This window comes from Peromyscus maniculatus, chromosome 4 (genome assembly GCF_049852395.1).
Source record: "Peromyscus maniculatus bairdii isolate BWxNUB_F1_BW_parent chromosome 4, HU_Pman_BW_mat_3.1, whole genome shotgun sequence".
NCBI lineage: Eukaryota > Metazoa > Chordata > Mammalia > Rodentia > Cricetidae > Peromyscus > Peromyscus maniculatus.
This window is the reverse complement of record NC_134855.1, coordinates 86,182,077-86,202,306: the sequence shown is the minus strand read 5'-3', so window position 1 is coordinate 86,202,306 and position 20,230 is coordinate 86,182,077. Positions and strand designations below refer to the sequence as shown.

At 43.6% G+C, this 20,230-nt stretch overlaps 3 protein-coding genes across 4 annotated transcripts in view; 2 read left to right on the top strand and 1 right to left on the bottom strand.

Moving 5' to 3' along the window:
• Ccdc34 (coiled-coil domain containing 34) overlaps positions 1-20,230 on the bottom strand; it is a 75,640-nt gene that overhangs the window by 45,764 nt on the left and 9,646 nt on the right. For both annotated transcript variants that reach the window (XM_042275885.2, XM_006980816.4), the window contains exon 3: positions 8,940-9,047. In XM_042275885.2, coding sequence (XP_042131819.1) covers positions 8,940-9,047 — 108 coding nt within the window. The remainder of the gene's footprint in view (positions 1-8,939; positions 9,048-20,230) is intronic.
• On the top strand, positions 10,362-15,495 carry LOC143272805 (uncharacterized). The gene is made up of 3 exons (XM_076568754.1): positions 10,362-10,420; positions 12,995-13,513; positions 15,243-15,495. The coding sequence occupies exons 1-3, from the start codon at positions 10,362-10,364 to the stop codon at positions 15,343-15,345; spliced, it is 681 nt and encodes a 226-aa protein (XP_076424869.1). The 3' UTR covers positions 15,346-15,495.
• Positions 13,520-14,912, top strand: LOC143272946 (uncharacterized). Its single transcript, XM_076570256.1, has 2 exons — positions 13,520-13,694; positions 14,511-14,912. The coding sequence occupies exons 1-2, from the start codon at positions 13,537-13,539 to the stop codon at positions 14,764-14,766; spliced, it is 414 nt and encodes a 137-aa protein (XP_076426371.1). The 5' UTR covers positions 13,520-13,536; the 3' UTR covers positions 14,767-14,912.

Here is a 20,230-nt window from a genome sequence, read left to right as displayed (position 1 = left end):
CAGAGTGAAGTAGAGAAAGTAGGGGAGGGGAAGGGAGAAGACGTTGGCAAATGAAGGCATAAAGTCAAATCTAGTCTACAAGCCTACTACAATTGTTTTATTGAAAGCACTGCTAGACATGGCAAATAAAAACAGACAGACAGACACCAGAGTGAAGAGACAGCTTGCAGATGAGGAAAAACCAACTTTGCCAACTGCACACCAGACAGGGGATTCACAATATGGAATCTATAAAAAAGTACAAAAGTGAAACATTCCAAGAATAAATCCAATCAGTAAGTGGGATGATGAACTCAGAAGACAGTTCTTAACAGAACAAATAAAAGTGGCCAATGAATACTTGAAAACAGTTTTAAGCATCCTTAGCCATGAGGCAAAGCCTTGAGATTATCTTATTCTAGTCAAAATGGCTGTCAACAAGAAAACAAATGCTGGCAAGGGTGTGGGGAAAGAGGAGCCCCCCCTCCATGGTGGTAATGTAAATTAGTACAGCCACTATGGAAATCAGCTTGGAGGCCTCTCAAAAAACTAAAAACACAACTAATATGACCCAGATCTCTAACTGGTGGGTATATACCTAGAAGACTAAGTTAAAATGCCTTAGAGTACTTGTACATTCATGTTCACTGCTTCACTATTCACAATAGCTGGAAAATTGGACTAGCTTAGATGTCCATCAAAAGATGAATAGGTAAAGAAAATGTGGCTCATACACACAGTGAAATTTTTATTCCATCATAAAGAAAAATGAAATATAACATTTTCAGGAAGATGGAATTAGAAATCACAAGCTAGATTCAGAAAGGCATTTATCACATGACAACTCTTATAAGTGGAACCTAGATGTAAAATCATATAGGTAGGTGTGTGTGTGTGTGTGTGTGTGTGTGTGTGTGTGTGTGTGTGATGAAACTAGAAAGAGGATCATGAGGCAGGAGAAATAATCTTATGGGAGGAAGAAGAGAGAACAATGAATATATGTGACCTGAAACAGAAGTGGGTAATATGAAGAAAGCAAACCAGCCAGAGGACAGACTTGGAGCAGAGGGAGGACAGTTAGGCATGGGGATGAATTAGAACAATATGCATTTGACTCATACATATGAAAATACTGTCATGAGACCCACTATTTTGTATGCTAGCTTTAAAAATTAAAACAAAAACATAAACTGGAGAGGTGGCTCAGAGGTTAAGATCACTGGCTGCTCTTCCAGAGGTCATGAGTTCAATTCCCAGCACCCACTTGGTGGCTCACAACCATCACCTATAATGAGATCTGGTGCCTTCTTCTGGCATTTAGGCAAAACACTGTATACACAATAAATAAATAAATCTTAAAAACAAAACAAGACAAAACTATAAACCATTAAAATTTGGACCTAGAGACATGGCTTAGTGGTCAAGAGCACTAGCAGTTCCTCCAAAAGACTCAGGTTCAAGTCCCAGAACTCCAATGCCAGCTCATAACTGTTTGTAACTCCAGTCTCAGGAGATCCAATTCTCTGCTGGCGTCTCTGAGAACTGAGTATGCATGTGGTGTACAGATCTATATCTATATCTATATATATGTGAGCATTTTTCTATATATATATGTATATATATATGTATATGTATATATACATACATAAATTGTGTGTGTGTGTGTATGTGTGTAAATTTTTAAAGAAAAATTAAATGGTAAGAAATATTTGCAGCACATATATCTGCCAGGGTACTTATGCCTGGATAAGGAGTTTCAGGGCCAGAGATCTCTCTCAGAGCCCTTGCCTGGCATGTGTGCTAAGTCACCAGCACTAGAAGAACAAAATCCATGTGAATTAACTCAGGGACAGCTATGGTAGCTGAATGTGTATAGAAGTAACTGCTCAGAAGAGGGAGAGAACTGCTTGGGGAACATAGTAACCCCATCTCAAACAGATATGTAATCCTATTTTGATATCTTTAGAGAGAGAGTGAGGCTGGAGATTAAAGTCAGGCCTTTGTTCATGCTAAGTATAAGCTAGGTCAGTCAGCCAAATTTTTGCATGAATAACAACTTCTTAACACCTTCCAAAAATAGGCAAAAGATACACCAAACAAAACAAAAAAGTCAACTACAAAACAAACATTGTCAAAATGTATCATTGACCCAATTCTGTTCCACTCCATTTCTGTGCTGCTGTTCCCAACATGATTACATTTAAGGTAACAGAACAGAAATGAAGTCATAATGGTGGACTCTGTTTCCTACAGTTCTGGTGTCCTTACCGGAAAAGGAAATGACATTCGGGTGCGAGCAGATAGAAAGCCATGCAAGGAACAGAAACACAGTTGTTTTCTTCTGCAAACCAAGGAGACACATAATGAACAGTCCAAACCTGCACATCCTTTCCTTTTGATTTCTAGGCTTCCAAGCCATAAGAAAATTAACTTCCATTTTTAAAAAACACCTAGCTAGACTAGGAAGATAAGTCTCCCAGTGAGACTAATATAATAAGAAAAGACGCTAGGCTGGGCAGTGGTGGTGCATGCCTTTAATCACAGCACTCGGGAGGCAGAGACAAGCAGATCTCTGTGAGTTCGAGACCAGCCTGAGGACAGGCTGCAAAGCTACACAGAGAGACCCTGTCTCGGAAAAACCAAAAGGAAAAAAAAAAGATGCTAAACACCAGTACATCTCTGGGTAACAAAAACAGCAATGGCAAATCACTACACACTAAAACCAAAATGACTGAGAAGATCAAGTCTGACAAAGGCATAGATCAATTCGAACTTTCATGTGTTAATAATGGGAACATAAAATGGTACAAGCACTTTAGAAAAAGTTTGGTGATTCCCAGAGAGTTAAAACACAGTTTCCATGTAGCCTAGATTCTGTGAAACTGAGCTCTGAAGCGTTTGCCTAAGACAAATGGACACAAACATCATTTGTGTGTAAGTACAAACTGAAAACAACTCAATTTCCTATTAGCTAGTGAATGAATAAGCAATTTGTGCTATTCCATGGGATATCAGAACAATAAAAAGGGATCAAGAATATATAAAATACTATGATAAAATTAAAAACAAAAGAAAATAAACTCAAAGGTGTATATACCCTATTGTTTTATTTAAAGAAATTCTAGAAAAGGCAAATCTAATTTCCAGAACAGGATAACTTTGTTGTCTTGTTGCTGGGGCCAGCTTGGGGTAAGGAGCAGAGTGCTGAGTGTAAGTGGACATAGAGAACTTTCTGGAATGACAGCAATGCTCTTATCACCTGGTTGTAGTGCTGCTCGGTTGCTTGCACTGGTATAGAAGGTTATCAAGCTTCACAATCTTACAACTGATATAGTATATGCCAATTGTAGCCCAGTGATACAGGACACCAGCTAGACTGCAGGGGAGTGTCAGTAGTGAGAACTAGACATGATCAAGTTCTTTATAGGCACGCAGAAAAATGACACAATGAATCCAGAACTCAGAATTAACATGCTAATCACAAGTTTGGAGGGAAGGAATCTAAGCATACATCCATTTTTAAAATTTGACAGGCTGTCCCCAGGACCTAAAGAGAGAACAGAAGGCCTGTGCACAGCAGAGGAAAAGAGCAGGTGCTTTTCTATCCAGAGAGCAAAGGCCACTAAGTGGCTTCAGAGTTTTCTAGCACACCAATTCCTACATAAGCAGGCACACACTTCGGCTTACAGAAGAAAACAATGAGACTGCCTATGACTTTCTGGCTGTGAACTCTGCTTCCTCTAACAGTGCCTGCCCCTCACAGAAGAAAGGGTGAGCAAACATCAGCTGACATCTTGAAGGACACACTGATAGCAGCACCATCAGTCACAGACCTCGCTGAGCTGCAGCTGGAATTCACACAAAATACCACTTGCGTTTGAGAGTTAAAGCTCATTCTATTTTTAAGTAACTTTAAATTACTGAAAATAAAGGCCTTTCTCACAAAATACGTATTAACACTAAAAACCGAGTCTAGAAAAAGAACTAGCATGACAACACAAATATCAAAGTTCTGGATGAGATACACCCTGTGTTTAAAAAGGACTGAACAATTTACAGTTATAAGGAACCAGCTTTGCTAATGGATACATAAATTCTTTTGGTCTGATTTTCTGATAGAGCACAGTGGAGACGACAGAGGTGGCCGCGGCTAGGGCTGAAAGAGCCCGAAGCCGAGGCAGCAGAGGACCACACACCACGAAATGTAAACAGAGGAGCAAATCCTAGATGCCAGACTGGAAAAGAAGCAGGAGTGGAGAGTGTCTTTCCAAACAGAGGTAACTGTAGGGAAGGCTGGAAAAAGAAACTCAGTAGTTTAAAAGAAAAAAAGAAGAAGAAAGAAGAAGGAGGAGAAGACAGTGAAAAGGGAGAAGGTGAAGGAAGAGGAGGAGGAGAAGAGAAAAAGAAAACAGCAATCAATTATTCCTTAACAGGCACAAGTTTGCTAAAGAAAAATAGTTAAATTCAATTTTTCAGGGTTTAAACAGTTCTCAACCTTCTGGAACAGCAATTTTATCAGGGCAAGCTACTTCTTCCCCCTGCTCTCCACCAAAACAAAACAAAACAAAAAAAATAAATAAAAAGAATTATTTTCCCCCAATAATTGGATTAGATCTTCCACCATGAATTAAAACAGCAAATATATCATTGATCTGTCAGTATTATCTTCTGTTCTTAGACAAATAATAACTATGCATGATTGGCATGGCAATATTAGTTTAATGGAGTTGAAGATAAGAGAGGCTTTTAGATGAGAAAACATAGCATTCTGCACAGGTAGAATTATTCTGATTGATGGTTATAAACTTCTAAAACGTATCACCCAAAGTTTTGTTATAGTCACATACTTATTTTGATCTTGGCATTTATTCACAGAGAACACTATTTTGTTATATTATGGAAGAAGCAAGCAAACAAAATCTACAATTGACTTCTGAAGGAAGAAATGTGCAGATATACACATCTAATTCCTTTTTATAATCACATCCACCTGCAACTACTGGTCCTTTTAGTGCTATAACTGGACATTAAATTTAATAATAAAGACAGAATTGTAATTAAACATTTTAAATCTTTGTCCTACAATTTAAATACTTGCTTCAATTCATAAAAGTAGTTTTTTAACAATGAAGCAGCACCATTCCTAACATAAAATTACAAGACAAATTTACGATAACGTTTTGTTGATTTATTCTCTCTCCTCTCTCTCCCCCACCTCTTTCTCTCTCTCAGTTGCTTGTTGTTGAAGAGCTAACTCAGGGTCTGCATACTCAGGCAAGTGTTCCATTACTGAAATACACCCCCAGTTCCGTACTTTAAAACTTTCTGATATATGATCCAACACAAGTATGTATTAAAATTGAAATAGGGGCTAAGAGTATACAGCTCAGTGGTTCAGTGTTAGCTTAACACAAAGCCCTGGGTTCAATTATTAGGGCCTATTTTTTTTTTTTTTTTTGGTTTTTTCGAGACAGGGTTTCTCTGTGTAGCTTTGCGCCTTTCCTGGAGCTCACTTGGTAGCCCAGGCTGGCCTCGAACTCACAGAGATCCGCCTGGCTCTGCCTCCCGAGTGCTGGGATTAAAGGCGTGCGCCACCAACGCCCGGCAATTAGGGCCTATTTTTTTAAAAAAAAAAAATAATAACAAAAAATAAAAGGAGAGCTGGGAATGTAACTGGATGGTAGAGCATTTGCTTAGCATGCATGAGGCCCAGGGATTTATATACATATAACACAATATATACACATACAAAAGAAGGGAAAATATTTATTCAAAATTTATTATGCTAAATCTAATAATAGATAAAATAATTCATGTTTTAAAGGATCTTAAAAATAAATATGTATATAACATAAAAAGGCTTTTCTGGCAAATACATACATACACAGGGAGAATATATAGCAAAGTCACTAACAATGATGTGAATTGAACAGATTCATATGAATGAATTTCTAACATATCAAGGGAGAGTCTACCTTGATGATGTACTCTGCATAGGCAGAATGTGCTGATCCTAGAAGCCTTGGGTTATTCAAAGAAAACCCTAATACCAGGCATGAGATGCCTTTTGGGAAGGCCCCAGAGGCCTTCGGACTATATAGATTATGCCCACCACAGTAGGATATTAAGACCCTATTGCTGAAGACACCATACACTTTGGTTGCAGAATACCAAGAAACCACATTGGAGCCGAGGAAGACGTGTCCTCCCTGCTGTCTAAGCTTCATAGTGCATAGCTGCTATGCGAGCAACTGGGGTAGACAAGTCAGTAATGGTCTCCCGAGTGTTAGACTTGACATACTATATTACTAACTTGTCAGGTAAGAGGTGCCTACTAGTTTGGTAGTGACACAACTGTTATATGGGTAACCAATTTATTTTGTTCTGTATCTGAGGCCAGCTCCATAAGAGAGAGCTGTGGACCTTGTCAAAGGCCCATGGTTGGGAAGTTCATAGGCACTGGGGATGAACCTATGACTTCTGTATTATTAACTGGACATGTTGTCAAACTGCCTCTTAAATATTTATGTTCATAATGATGTGCTAGTGCTGTCTTCAGCCTTCATCAAAAAAGTTTCTCTTTGTAGCTAACAGCAGTTAAGGTACTAGTCACTAGTCAGTGCTGAGAACACATGACTGTGAGTGCTCAGTATTAAATGAGACATTCATGTATATGCACAGGGAACACTGAGCTAGAAGGGGTGAAAAGGATATAAGAGATGAACCACAGTTAGGAGGGCTATGAAATGCTGTCTTATGAGCACGGCACATCTGTGATGTGCATCAACTCACAGCAGTGGTGCTTGCCTACATACAGTCCATACAAGACAAAACCAATAATAGATGAGGGCATGGTTCATAAGGCCTGTCCCGCCCTGCTCAGGGGAACTAAGAGCAATCAAAAGATGCCAGAAGAGATGGAATCATTATTTCAATGATAGCAACTGGCTAGCTACGCATGCTTCAAAGGATGGTGTCCTACTCAACCCCATGCGTGACCCTTGTCAAACCCAGTGGGTCACAAAGCAAAAACAAAATAAAAAGACATGAAAGAGGGATGGGAATTCAGTGGAGGGAGAGCTGATGAGGGTAGGAAAGGATAAAAGAGGGGAGAGAGATGAGTGTGGTCAGAATGGGTTATCATGTATGAAATTGTCAAAAAGTGAATAAATGGAAAAAACAAAGTGAACTCAATAAAGTCTGTTGTAAGCATTTAAAAACAAACACAACAATAAAACCAAGGGGCCTAGAGATGTCTCAGCAGTTAAGAGCTTTTGTTACTATTTCTGAAGGCCAGAGTTCAGTTTCCAGCACCTATATAAGGCATGTCACTCCATGTTTAAGGGTTCTGATGACCTCCTTTTAGCTCTGTGTGTGTGTGTGTGTGTGTGTGTGTGTGTGTGTGTGTGTGTGCATGTGTGTGTGTATGTAGGAGCACATGTGCACTTAAAAAAAAAAAACAAAAAACCAGGAAATGAAAAACAGTAAGAAATGATGCATTCTCAAAAATTTGTCAGGGGTATATATTCCTGGAGGCTAGAAATCACAGCCAAAGCTCTAGACTAAATTTCTTAAAAAAAAAAAAAAAAAAAAAAAAAAAAGCTACTTGTATCTTAAAATTACAAAATTTATAATGGAAAGTAAGAAGACTTTCCTAGCATATGTGAGTCCATCAGTTAAATCCTCACCATTGTGAAAAATAATACTCTATTTCCTATCTGTGTTTGCTTTCATATAAGTCATTTTTTCTCTCAAAACTTTTCAGTAAAACTATACTAGAAGAAGATGGGCTGTGGCTATCTCATGTGCTCTCCAAGAGAAGCCCAGCAATGGTACATCATAGATTAAGGGAAGCACATGTGGGAGAAATGCTTAAGGGGAAGTTTGGATCAGAGAACACAGTGCAGTGCATTAGCCGGCCAGGCTGGAGGCCTAAAAATCTCATTCAGAAGACAGAGAGGAGACATGAAAACTAGTGAACAGCATTCAGACTTCAGCAAGAATAATCCGGCAGGGACAGAAGATGACGCTATTCACTCTGTGTCATTTCTGGGTAACTCATTTATGGTACTGACCTGCACCACAAAAAAAAAAAGAAAGATGCTGCAGAACTGGACAAAAGACTTATGTTCTAGAGCAGGGGAGGAAACAATGGTGTTCAAGAGGCAATGAGACTACTCAGAAGCAATCATAAAAAGGAGATGTTTAGCAACAAGAATTCTGATTATGCCTCAGTGGTAGAGGAGAAAAATAGTAAGAAATATAAAGAAGCTAGAAGAAAGGTTCTTTGCTGGTATAATCTTTTTGTACACTGTGTGAAGATGTTTGTTTAACCTCACCTGCCGAAGGCACTTTCTGCTTGTTTTAATAAAGAGATGTAGAGCCAATAGCTAGGCAGGAGAAGATAGGTGGGACTTCTGGGGAGAAATGGGAACTCTGGGAAAGAATTGGAGGTGCAGAAGATACGCTGGCCAGACGCAGAGGAAGTCAGATGTATGGTACTGGGGAGAGGTAATGAGCCATGTGGCAGAATGTAGATTAATATAAATGGGTTAATTTAAATTTTAAGCTAGTTGGGAACAAGCCTAAGCAAAGGCTAAGATTTCATACTGAATAAGAAGTCTCCGAGTTATTATTCAGGAGCTGGTGGTACAAACGAAGTCCAACTCTAGTTCTATGAAGGGCCAAAGGCACCTTGTCATTGGTTGCTCCAAGACACTGATATTTCATTAATTCCACTAAAGTCAGACTTAGTGATGGCAGGCAGACACTAGTGGAAGCCACAGGAAGAGGAGAAGGCAAAGGGCAGAAGACAGACACTTGATAAGTGTCTATGAAAGTAGAAAAAAACCAACAAAACAAAAACAAAAAGCAACAGATAAACAGTCTTAGATAATGGGGGAGAAAGAAAGACTCTGTAAAGATGCGAAGTATATACTTGCTTTTGTTTTTCTTCTTACCTGTTCATTTTTCTTCTGAACCCATTCCTTGTGCTTTTCTTCAGCAATTATCTTTCTTTTTTCACGCTCTTTCATTTCTTTTGTTTTTTCTATTTGCTGATTTAATTCCTGTGGGGTTTTATTTAAACAAAGAGCAACACTTAATAGAAATACCCAAATCACATAACTGAAAAAAGGCTGACTAAATTAAATATGAATGTAACTTCTCTTATATGACATATACCACAAGTGACAATATCATATTTAAGTAACTCTAGGATAAAAGAAAGCACTGGTACAACATGTAAGTCATTCTGCAGGAATACAAATAATTGGTTGATAACAAAACTCTAGTTTCATAGACTAAACTTCAGCAATTGATAGCAACTTTCCTATACATAAATTTTGTCATCACTGTGAGCTACTCGCAGTAGCTCAAGAGAATTATAAATTTCTTTTTACAGTTATTTATTCTTTTATAGTTTTTTTTAAAAGAAACATTTTAGATTCTTGATGAAAATAAAGGATGAGAATGAAACAATCCTTAAAATTTTAATTTATAGCTATACTAAAGAAATGTAAAGAAGCTATTTACTTTCCTTAGAGGAAAAAAAAAAGAATCTAGAGTTTTCTTCATTGATTTTACAGCTGCTGGGATATAAAACAAAACCATGTTCAGATCCCAGATTACTCAACTGCCTTGCTGTCGCTAGAGTCAATGTGTCAGGGCACTTCCTCAGGAGAGAAAATGAAGAAGGTACGGCCAGGAAAATACAAGCTGAATGCCACATGACTTGCTACTCATCAGTTAAGCCAGGCATTGGTTGAGAAACTTCTCAAACTAGACTTCTCTAGGATTCTACACTCAATCACTGTTCATTGTCCTCTCTCCTTAGTTATTAGTAATCAGATACATTTACACATCCTCCATTGATCTACTCTTATCCAGGCTCCCTTTCCCTAAGACCTACCTGTCTGAGCATACAGGCCAATAAGGGCAATTTTCTCTCAGACTAATTCCAGTACCTTAAATGAAATAATATGTAGGCAGGAACAAAGTTTTTGCACTTTAGAACAAAATCACAGGCTATGTGCTTTCGTGAGTGCTTGTCTAAATTCCACTGGATAGAAGACAGCTGCCTCCTTCACTCAAAAACTCTCAACATTTTAACACTGTCCCTCTAAAAGCAATTTTCTGTCTTGGTATTAAGACTTTTTCATTAACTAGCTCTTATTCCTTGATTACTCTAATACATTTTTACAGATGCTTGCTATACAGCTAACAAGAACTGCATGGTGGTGGTTGTGTATGTGTGTATGTACATGTGTGCATGCATGCAAAAGCACACGAGTGCGCAAGTGCTCACATAATGCATGTGTGTGAAGTGTGGGCACATGCATGCCACTGTACACATGTGTAGGTCAGAGGAAAACTTTCAGGAGATGGTTTATCCCTTCCACTGTGGGATCTGGGGATCAAACTTAGGCCATCAGGCTTACAGGCAAGAACCTTTACCTACTGAGCCAACTCACTGGCCCCACCTTGCTTTTTTAGGTCCTATCTCTGCTTCCCTAGCACTGGATTTATAAGCACACTCTACCATGAGTGGCTTCATTTGTTTGAGACATGGACTTTTTTTTTTAATTAATTATTTATTTATTTTTATGAGCACTGATTGGTGTTTTACCTACCTATGTATTTGTGTTAAGAATGTCAGAGCCTCTAGATTTGGAGTTACAGACAGTTGTAAGCTGCCACGTGGTGCTAGGAATTGAACCCTAGTCCTCTGGAACTATTGAACCATCTCTCCAGCCCCCACAAGTGGCTTTTGTTTTTTCTCAATTTTTTTGAGATAGGGTTTCTCTGTGTAACAGCTCTGGCTGTCCTGAAACTTGCTTTGTACACCAGGCTGACCTCGAACTTCCAGAAATCTGCCAGCCTCTGCCTCCCAAGTGCTGGGATTAAAGGTGTGTGCCCCCACTGCCCAGCAAGAGTGGCTATTTCAAGGTCTGGGAAATCATACTTAGGCCCGGATGTTTGCACAGTGCACCTTATGGACAGTACTATCTCCTCAACCAATAAACCACTCTTAAAAATAAAATCAGGCCTGTTTTGGGAAATTTTGTTTACATAACTATCAGATCTATATGTAGAGACTTATTTATATATAAGTAATCGCATGCGTGCACACATGGGTGTATATATACGTATATTTTTCTTCTTTGTTTTCTGAAATAACTCCAGATGGTCTTCCTCTTATAACATTGAAAGACCCCCGCTCCATTATGAGGATATGGGGCGTTGGGCCGATGTTATGCCCCCCCAATAACTTGGCCTTAGAAACGCCATTCTGCAGGAATCAGAAAAACAGGAGTTCACAGCCATAGCCAGCTACCCGGCCTTGACAGAGATAGCTATGGCCAGCCTTGAGAGAGATAACTGTGGTCAGCAGCCTTGGGAGTAAGACAGTTGATATTTTATGGCGGGCCCCTGGCCTTGAGGAATAAGCAGCTGGCCTGGACAAGGCCAAATCAGCCACACACATATGACCCCAAGTTCACCCTGGCCTTCTTTGAAACAACCAATAGGGACCCTGTAACTATGCTTCTCGCTTCTGTAACCGCGCCTCTGCCCCTGGGATCCCATAAAAAGTCCCCCTTGCCCTAGGAAAGGGCGCAAGTCCTCCAAGAGACTTCGCCCCAGGTACCTGGTCTAAATAAACCCTCTTGCTTTTGCATCTGATCTGTGGTTTCGGTGTGTTCCTTGGGTTTGGGGTCTCTCCCGGAGAAAGATCTCAGCCGGGGGTCTTTCATTTGGTGGCCCGTACGGGGATTGAGACCCCTCCCTGGGACCACCGACCCACCATCAGGAGGTAAGCCGGCCGGCCTTGATTTATGTCATCCCTGTCCAGTCTGAGGGTTGTCTGTTTGTCTGAGTGTTAAATGTTGTTTGTTTGTCTCCGCGCCTGCGTCTGATAATCTGTCTGTGTCAGTGGATCTGAAAGGGGGGACCGACGGGTCTGGACTTCGCCACTGAACCCTGGGAGACGTCCTAGGGGAATCTGGGAACCTGGAAGACGTTCCACGGTTCATCTGAAGTGCCCTCTGTGGCACGGTCTGAAGACCCCTCTGGGGGCACGGTTTTTCTGGTTTTGCTTTCGGTTTGGAACCGAAGCCGCGCAGCGAGTTTTAGTCTTATTTATATTGGTCTGTCGTTTTTTTTTTGTTTTCTGTTTAACCGTTCTCCTCTTAAAAACAGCCATAGGACAGACTGTCATCACCCCCTTGAGCCTCATGCTTAAACACTGGTCAGACGTAAAGAAAGACACGAGCCAACAACAAAGGAGTCGTAATCAAGAAAAAAAAAAAATAGATCACTCTTTGCGAGGCCGATTGGGTTAAAATGGATGTAGGATGGCCTCGTCAGGAAACCTTTAACCTCAGTCTTATTTCACAGGTGGAAAAAAAAAGTTTTTGCTTCCAGTCCCCATGGCCACCCGGACCAGGTCCCATACATTGCCATGTGGAGACTCCTGACAACAGAACCTCCCCCATGGGTTAAGCCGTTTCTCTTCCCCTCAGCCCCCCGGCGGCAGCAGCGCTCGCCGAATCCCGGAGCCGAGGAAGCCAGATCGGCGGATCCCTCCCACTCCCTGTTCCTCCCTAACCCCACACCAGCAAGTCTTTTCCTCTCCCCGCGGGCCGCTGCTCCGGCGCAGGCGGGCGCGCGGGCAGGCTTGCAGGCGGGTGCGGGAAAAGGAAACGCGCAGGCGGGGCTGCCGGGAAGCTAGGGCGCCGGGACGCCCCCTGCCCAGTCCCCGCAGGCCGTCAGCGGTGATGGCGGTGGCGGCGGCGGGTGCCGGAGCTCCCCGCGCCTCCTCCCGTCCGCGCGGCCGCGGCGCGGTCGCGGGGGTCCGGGACGGCGCTGGGGGGGGCTCCCCTCACTCCCCGCTCTCCCCGGCTGTCCATGTCTCCCGTGCGGGCGGAGGAGTCCGCCCCGCCGGGCCGTGGTTTTCCGCGTGGCGCCTAACAGCGGACTTGGAGCTGGTGCAGACCAGGGGAATCTGATCGCGGAGGCCCGGGGCGGCGCGGACATGGGCACCAAGCAGAGTGGCCCCGCCGCCAACGGCCGCACCCGCGCCTACTCGGGCTCGGACCTGCCCTCCGGCGGCGCGCGCGCGCGCGCGCGGCGGCCCCCGGCGCGGCTGGCCGGGACCCGGGCGGCGGAGGCCCGCGGCGGCACAGGCGGGGCCAGGGGCGGGGCCGGCGACCAGCCGGACCCGGGCGGCGGAGGCCCGCGGCGACACAGGCGGGGCCAGGGGCGGGGCCGGCGACCAGCCGGACCCGGGCGGCGGGGAGCCAGCGGCGGCGCAGGCGGCCTCGGTCCCGGCAACGCCCCACAGCCGCTCGCTCGGAGGGGCGGTGGATAGCGCGATGGGCGGCCGAGCGGCACAGTCGGCAGCGGCGGCGCAGGCGGACACGGGATGTGGCAGGGACACGCAGGCGGGGCCGGGGATGGGGTCGGCGAGGGACCGCCCCCTGGCCGGCGACCCACAGCGATGTGCCACGACCGGCTCCGGCCCAATATGGGGAAGGTGACTAGGGGGCGGCGTCACCCATGGACGCCGAGTCACCCCGCCCCGAGTGTTACAACCCCCCCGACAGCGCCGGAGGGACCGGCGGCTCCTGCAGCGGCCCCCAAACAGCGGAGGATGAGTTCCTGCTTCCTCCCCAATTGCCGGTCGCCTACGAGGAAGGCGGGACAAAGCAGCGAAGGTAGGGAACACCTACATCTCTGGCCAGTTGCTCTTAGCGGGTCTCCAGGGGCTCTAACCCCCTACCGATTGGGCTCAGGTTACCAGAAAGAGACGCCGGCAGCGCGTTTTTAAAAAAAGGACTTAGAGAGACACGGAGGGAGAGGAAAAACAAACAAAAAAGTCCTGGCCACTGTAATGTCTCAGGGACAGGTCAGAGAGGGAGTTAGGAAGTTAGGACGGGAGATCAAAAAAAGAACACTGCTTGACAAAGACAAAGTGCTTACTGTAAACAGAGAGGACATTGGGCTCGTGACTGATCAAAAAAAGCCTCAAGGGTCTCGGAGACCTAAGCCAAGGGTCCTCAATCTGGAAGATTGGGGAGGTCAAGGCCAGGAGACCCCCTCCCCCCGACCTAGGATAACTCTCAAGATTAGGGGGCAGCCAGTGACCTTCCTAGTGGACACCGGGGCTCAACATTCAGTCCTGACCCATACCGGAGGCTCTCTCAATGACCGCACAGCTTTGGTCCAGGGGGCCACAGGTAACAGGAGGTATCAAAGGACCACCGAGAAAAAAAAAAAAGGTTCAGCTGACATCTGGACAGGACCCAAAGGGAGCCCCCTACAAGTCCTAGCCCTTTAAACTGTTCGTGGACGAGAACTCAGGCTTTGCAAAAGAAATGTTGATACAGAGACTGGGGCCATGAAAGCCCGGTAGCTGCAGGATGGCCCGCCCCCCTGTCTACATGTGGTAGCCATTGCTGTTTTGCTCAAGGATGCAGGGAAACTGACTTTGGGACAGCCATTAACTGTGTTATCCTCCCATGCGGTAAAAGCTCTGGTCCAGCAGCCCTCAGATCGAATGGTGTGCAGACCAGTTGTCTCCCTCAACCCCGCAACCCTGCTGCCTGGTTCATGGATGGGAACAGCTTCCTCCAAGAAAGAGAACGGAGGACTGGAGCAGCCGTCACCACCGAATCGGAGATAGTTTGGACCTCACCACTGCCACCTGGAACATCGGCCCAAAAGGCAGAGCTGATCGCGCTGACCCAGGCCCTCCGGATGGCGGAAGCCCAGAGGACCAGGAACTAACAAAGAAAATGGGGGCGAAATAAAGCCCCGAGCGACACGCTTACATCATAGATGGACAGAGGCCTTGCCTACCAAGAAAAAAAGACCGCTAACGTGGTAACCAAAAAACTCCTAGATGACATCTTTCCCAGGTATGGAATACCCCAGATATTGGGGTCAGACAATGGGCCCGCCTTCGTCTCCCAGGTAAGTCAGGAGGTGGCCAGGCTACGGGGGATCGATTGGAAACTTCATTGTGCATACAGCCCCCAGAGCTCAGGACAGGTAGAACGTGCAAATAAAACCATTAAGGAGACTTTAACCAAATTAACGCTTGCAACTGGCACTAGAGATTGGGTGCTCCTACTCCCCCTAGCCCTTTACCGAGCCCGGAACACTCCTGGGCCTCATGGCCTAACCCCGTTCGAGATCATGTATGGGGCTCCCCCACCAATTGTAAATTTCCTTTACTCTGATATCTCCTCTTTTGCCACTAGCCCTCCAATTGATGCAAAAGACGGTGCAAAAACCCCTGCCTGCCGGGAGCAACTGAACCGCCCGGTGATGCCTCACCCATTCAAGATTGGGGACTCTGTCTAGGTCCGACGCCATCAATCCAGGAACCTAGAGCCGAGGTTGACGGGACAGCGGCTTGGGTCCACACGTCACATGTAAAGACTGCCAAGGAACCCGACGAAGCTGAGGGCACCGAGACATCTAGTTCAACGCTCTCCAAACCCACTAAAGATAAGACTCACCCGGGGGTCCCCTTGATCCCCCTAATAGTCCTCCTGACATAAGGAGGGACATCACCAGAGAGCCTGTTTCCCTGACGCTGGCCCTGTTACTGGAAAAAATTACCATAAACAAAATAGCTGCTGGGGTAGATACAGGGACTGCAGCCCTTATGGAGACCGGCCAATTCAGACAGCTCCAAGTAGCCATGCTCAACAAAAATGATTTAAAAGATAGTTCCAAAGGTCACCGTGGTTTATGACCCTTGTCTCCACCATTATGGGCCCCCTAATCGTCCTCCTGCTCATTTTATTGTTTGGGTCATACATCCTCAACAGATTGGTGCAATTCATCAAGGATAAGGTTTCTGTTGCCCAGGCTTTGATCCTAACCAAACAATATCAGAGGCTCAGACAGTCAGAGATAGAGCTAACCCCTTATTCTCCATCCTAAAATGAAAGATTTCATTTGGTACAAAAGAAAATGGGGGAATGAAAGACCCCCGCTCCATTATGAGGATATGGGGCGTTGGGCCGATGTTATGCCCCCCCAATAACTTGGCCTTAGAAACGCCATTCTGCAGGAATCAGAAAAACAGGAGTTCACAGCCATAGCCAGCTACCCGGCCTTGACAGAGATAGCTATGGCCAGCCTTGAGAGAGATAACTGTGGTCAGCAGCCTTGGGAGTAAGACAGTTGATATTTTATGGCGGGCCCCTGGCCTTGAGGAATAAGCAGCTGGCCTGGACAAGGCCAAATCAGCCACACACATATGACCCCAAGTTCACCCTGGCCTTCTTTGAAACAACCAATAGGGACCCTGTAACTATGCTTCTCGCTTCTGTAACCGCGCCTCTGCCCCTGGGATCCCATAAAAAGTCCCCCTTGCCCTAGGAAAGGGCGCAAGTCCTCCAAGAGACTTCGCCCCAGGTACCTGGTCTAAATAAACCCTCTTGCTTTTGCATCTGATCTGTGGTTTCGGTGTGTTCCTTGGGTTTGGGGTCTCTCCCGGAGAAAGATCTCAGCCGGGGGTCTTTCAACATGTACTACAATAATTTCCTAGTCAGTTTTCTTCAGAATGGTTTTCAAGCCATTAATCACTGTCACCAGTTTTTGTCATTGAGAACTCTAAATCACCCCTTTGCCATGAAGTTCTGCCTCATAGTATTCAATTTATGCTGGTTTTCTCAAAAAGAAGAAACTGATACCACTCTACTTTTCTAACATCTCTACCCCACCATCCTGCCCTTTAAAGCCATGTCCTCAGAGTTAAAAGCAGTTTTACAGTTTAGATGTACAACTAGGTATGAGTGGTCGGACTTATATCCTTCTAAAGGTTCTTTAAATAATGAACAATTGCAGATGGGGTTACTCAGACCTTATATCCTGTTTTATAGTGTCAATTTTCATTAGTGTAAGGGCTAAAGAAGACCCTGTAGTACCTAGAAAATGCTACCACTAACCTACATAGTAGTCTAATTCCAGAGGATGTTTTAATATTTTGCCCATCCAAAATACACATTATATCCTAGACACAAGAATCTCTCCCAAGGTAGGCCTTGACTTGTTTATCACTGATGTAGGCCTCTTCCAGGACAGGAGTGTTCTCTCAAAAGCCCGACATAGTCTTCTGGGATATCACTATTTCAATAGGATACAGTTATTTTCCAATAGACTACACACTTTATGGTAAAAATAAAATCAACATGCATTTGTATTTCAATATATTGCGACTACCTACAAAGAAGTTTTAGCCACTGAAGGTAACAGTTAAAAACAATACAAAATAGCTTTGACCACTCTATATCCCATCTGATTGCTTTATCCAAAGCTAATTAATTAAATGACAAAAGTTAATGTGGTGGGATGGGGGAGAAAAACTATCTGGTTTACTAAAAAAGGTATTTTACAATTTTGAACACATTAATGTATAAAGCTAATTAATGGAACCAAAGATTATAGAGAGAATGGGGCTAGAGAGATAGCTCAGTTGTTAGAAGCATGTTCTTGCAGAGAATCCAGTTCAAGTTCCTAGCACCCAAATCAGGTGGAGCACAACCACCTGTAACTGCAGATCCAGAGGTCTAGTGCCTTCTTCTGGACTCCACAGGCATTTGCATTCATGGGCACATAGACACACACATGTGAGTGTGCATGTGCATGCACATGAAGTAATAAAAAAAAACCTTAAAAGAGACCATAGAGAATCTAGGCAGCTAGCTAAAGAATTTTTCAAAGTAATAAAAATGTAAATAAAATGCAAATAATCTACAAAGTCCAATATGTTGGCTTTTATAATATTGATGTTCAAAAATAATTATAAATGCTTAAAATTTATAAATGGATAATTTGAATGAGTTAAAACAATTACAACTCTAACAAAACTGAAATGATTATGTCTGTTGATGGACTCAGACACTTATGAATGAGGCTAATCTTTTTTTTTTTTTTTGGTTTTTCGAGACAGGGTTTCTCTGTGTAGCTTTGCGCCTTTCCTGGAGCTCACTTGGTAGCCCAGGCTGGCCTCGAACTCACAGAGATCCGCCTGGCTCTGCCTCCCGAGTGCTGGGATTAAAGGCGTGTGCCACCAACGCCCAGCGAGGCTAATCTTTTTAATGGTCCAACTTACCATAAAAATTTCCTTTAAATTTTAAAGGAAAAAAAAACAATAATGCCAGAATATTGAGAAAGGAGGACTAGAGAGAGGAGAAGGGATAGACTAGGGTGTCAGGGGTGGATATGATTAAAGTACATTATATACTCAAACAAAAATCTCACTACACAATCTGTAACTTTGCACAAGCATGCACTAATTAAGTAATTAAATGGTTAAGCTAACTGTGGTAGTCTACTAATCAAAATCCCAACATTTGGGAGGTGAGGCAGGAAGAACATTGAGTTTGGGGTCAGCCAGGATGATTAGCAAATTCGAGGACATCCTGGGATATAAAAAATATACCGACTCCAAACTGTCATAATAATAAGTAAATATTAAGGCTGACTCATTTATTTTTAAAACAAAATCTTGATATTGTAGGGAAAGGCACTTATATTGGTAATCAATTCCAGTCCTAACTTTTCCACTGATTGAAAACTCAACCAAGTTACTTCTCTCTAGTTTCCTGATTTTTAGCTTGAGTAGGGTCATGCTACATGTTGATATCCCTGGCATGACTGGTACATAAGATTCAGATAAAAATACCTTGACATGTCAGAGTTATATAATAAGGTAGCACAAGAAATGCCAAATAATTCAAAACGAGAAAAGGATTTAATCCTTATAAATAATTAAACCCTGATATATGCTTAACCATTGTGGTGTGGACTTCATACTACTTTAATTTGTTCTCAAAACAACTTTTCATAGTAATTATCACCTTTCATACTCAACAACAGCTAACCTGAATTGAGTGCTTTCTATACACTCGGCCAAATTTCAACAGTTTGTTCTCCCCCTTTCACTGAAACACAGAAGACTATGCTCAAAGACTGTTTGGAATGGAGAAAGTATGGCTCAAATGTGTGCTATTAACTACTCCTCTACTGCTAATGTCTGATTTGTAGATGAAGAACGTAAAGCCAAGAGAATGTAAACAACTTTCCCAAGTTAAAATTTCAGCTTTATCAGGCAAGATTTCCAGTGGAGGGATTGGGACACCAACCCAGCCACAAAACCTTTGACCTAAAATTTGTCCTGCCTACAAGATGAGCTAGGGTAAAGGTGGTGTAGAAATTGTGGGAGTGGCCAACCAATGATTGCTCCAGCTTGAGACCTATACCATGGGAGGGAGCCCACACCTTATACTGCCTGGAGGTCCAGGACCCAGAGGCTGGAAGGTTAGAGACCTAGGATAGAACCAAACATGACTGGGGAAAAAAAGTCAATGAAATGATTCATAATGATATTCTGCTATACTTGTAGATGGATGCCTAGTCCAATTGTCATCAAAAGCTTCTTCACTCAGCAACTAATAGAAATAGATACCAAGACCTATAGCCAAAAATTAGGTGGAGCTGATGCTCAGGGAATCATGCTAAAAAAAGAAAGTAAGGACTGTAGGAGCCAGAGGGGTCAAGGATACCACAAGAAAACTCACTGAATCACCTAGGCTCACAGGGGCTCACAGAGACTGAACTGACAACCAGAAGCCTGCATGAGACTGACCTAGGCCCTCTGCACATATGTTACAGTTGTGTAGCTTGGTCCTCTTGTGACACTTCTGACAGTGGGAACAGGGGCTGTCTCTGACTCTGTTGCTTGCTTTTGGGAACCCTTCCTTGCTGGGGATGTCATTCTGTATGCTGTGAATGTGTTGCTCTGATTGATTGATTGATTGATTGATTGATTGATTGATTGATTGATAAATAAAGTGCCGATTGGCCAGTAGCCAGGAAGGAAGTATAGGTGGGACAAAGAGAGAGGAGAATTCTGGGAAGAGGAAGGCTGAGTCAGGAGATGCTGCCAGCTGCCACCGCCATGAGAAATAACATGTAAAGATATCAGTTAGCCAAAAGCCACATGGCAAGGTATAGATTTATAGAAATGGGTTAATTTGAGATATAAGAACTAGATAGCAAGAAGCCTGCCATGGCCATACAGTTTATAAGTAATATAAGTCTCTGTGTGTTTACTTGGGTCTGAGTGGCTGCGGGCCCAAGTGGGACTGGAGAAAACTCCAGCTACAAATGGTGCCAGAAAGTGGAGGCAAGAGTTCCCACCTAAAACCTGAGAAAGATTCTAAAAATGGAG

Excerpts from the sequence above, each read along its gene's own strand:
- LOC143272805 (XM_076568754.1), top strand. The coding sequence starts at position 10,362 with ATGGTTTATCCCTTCCACTGTGGGATCTGGGGATCAAACTTAGGCCAT. Across the intron at positions 10,421-12,994 it reads TTAGGCCATCAGGCTTACAG|GCCCGGGGCGGCGCGGACAT; the intron begins GCAAGAACCTTT and ends CTGATCGCGGAG. Across the intron at positions 13,514-15,242 it reads TCCGGCCCAATATGGGGAAG|CCCTCCAATTGATGCAAAAG; the intron begins GTGACTAGGGGG and ends TTTTGCCACTAG.
- LOC143272946 (XM_076570256.1), top strand. The coding sequence starts at position 13,537 with ATGGACGCCGAGTCACCCCGCCCCGAGTGTTACAACCCCCCCGACAGC. Across the intron at positions 13,695-14,510 it reads GGCGGGACAAAGCAGCGAAG|CTCTGGTCCAGCAGCCCTCA; the intron begins GTAGGGAACACC and ends ATGCGGTAAAAG.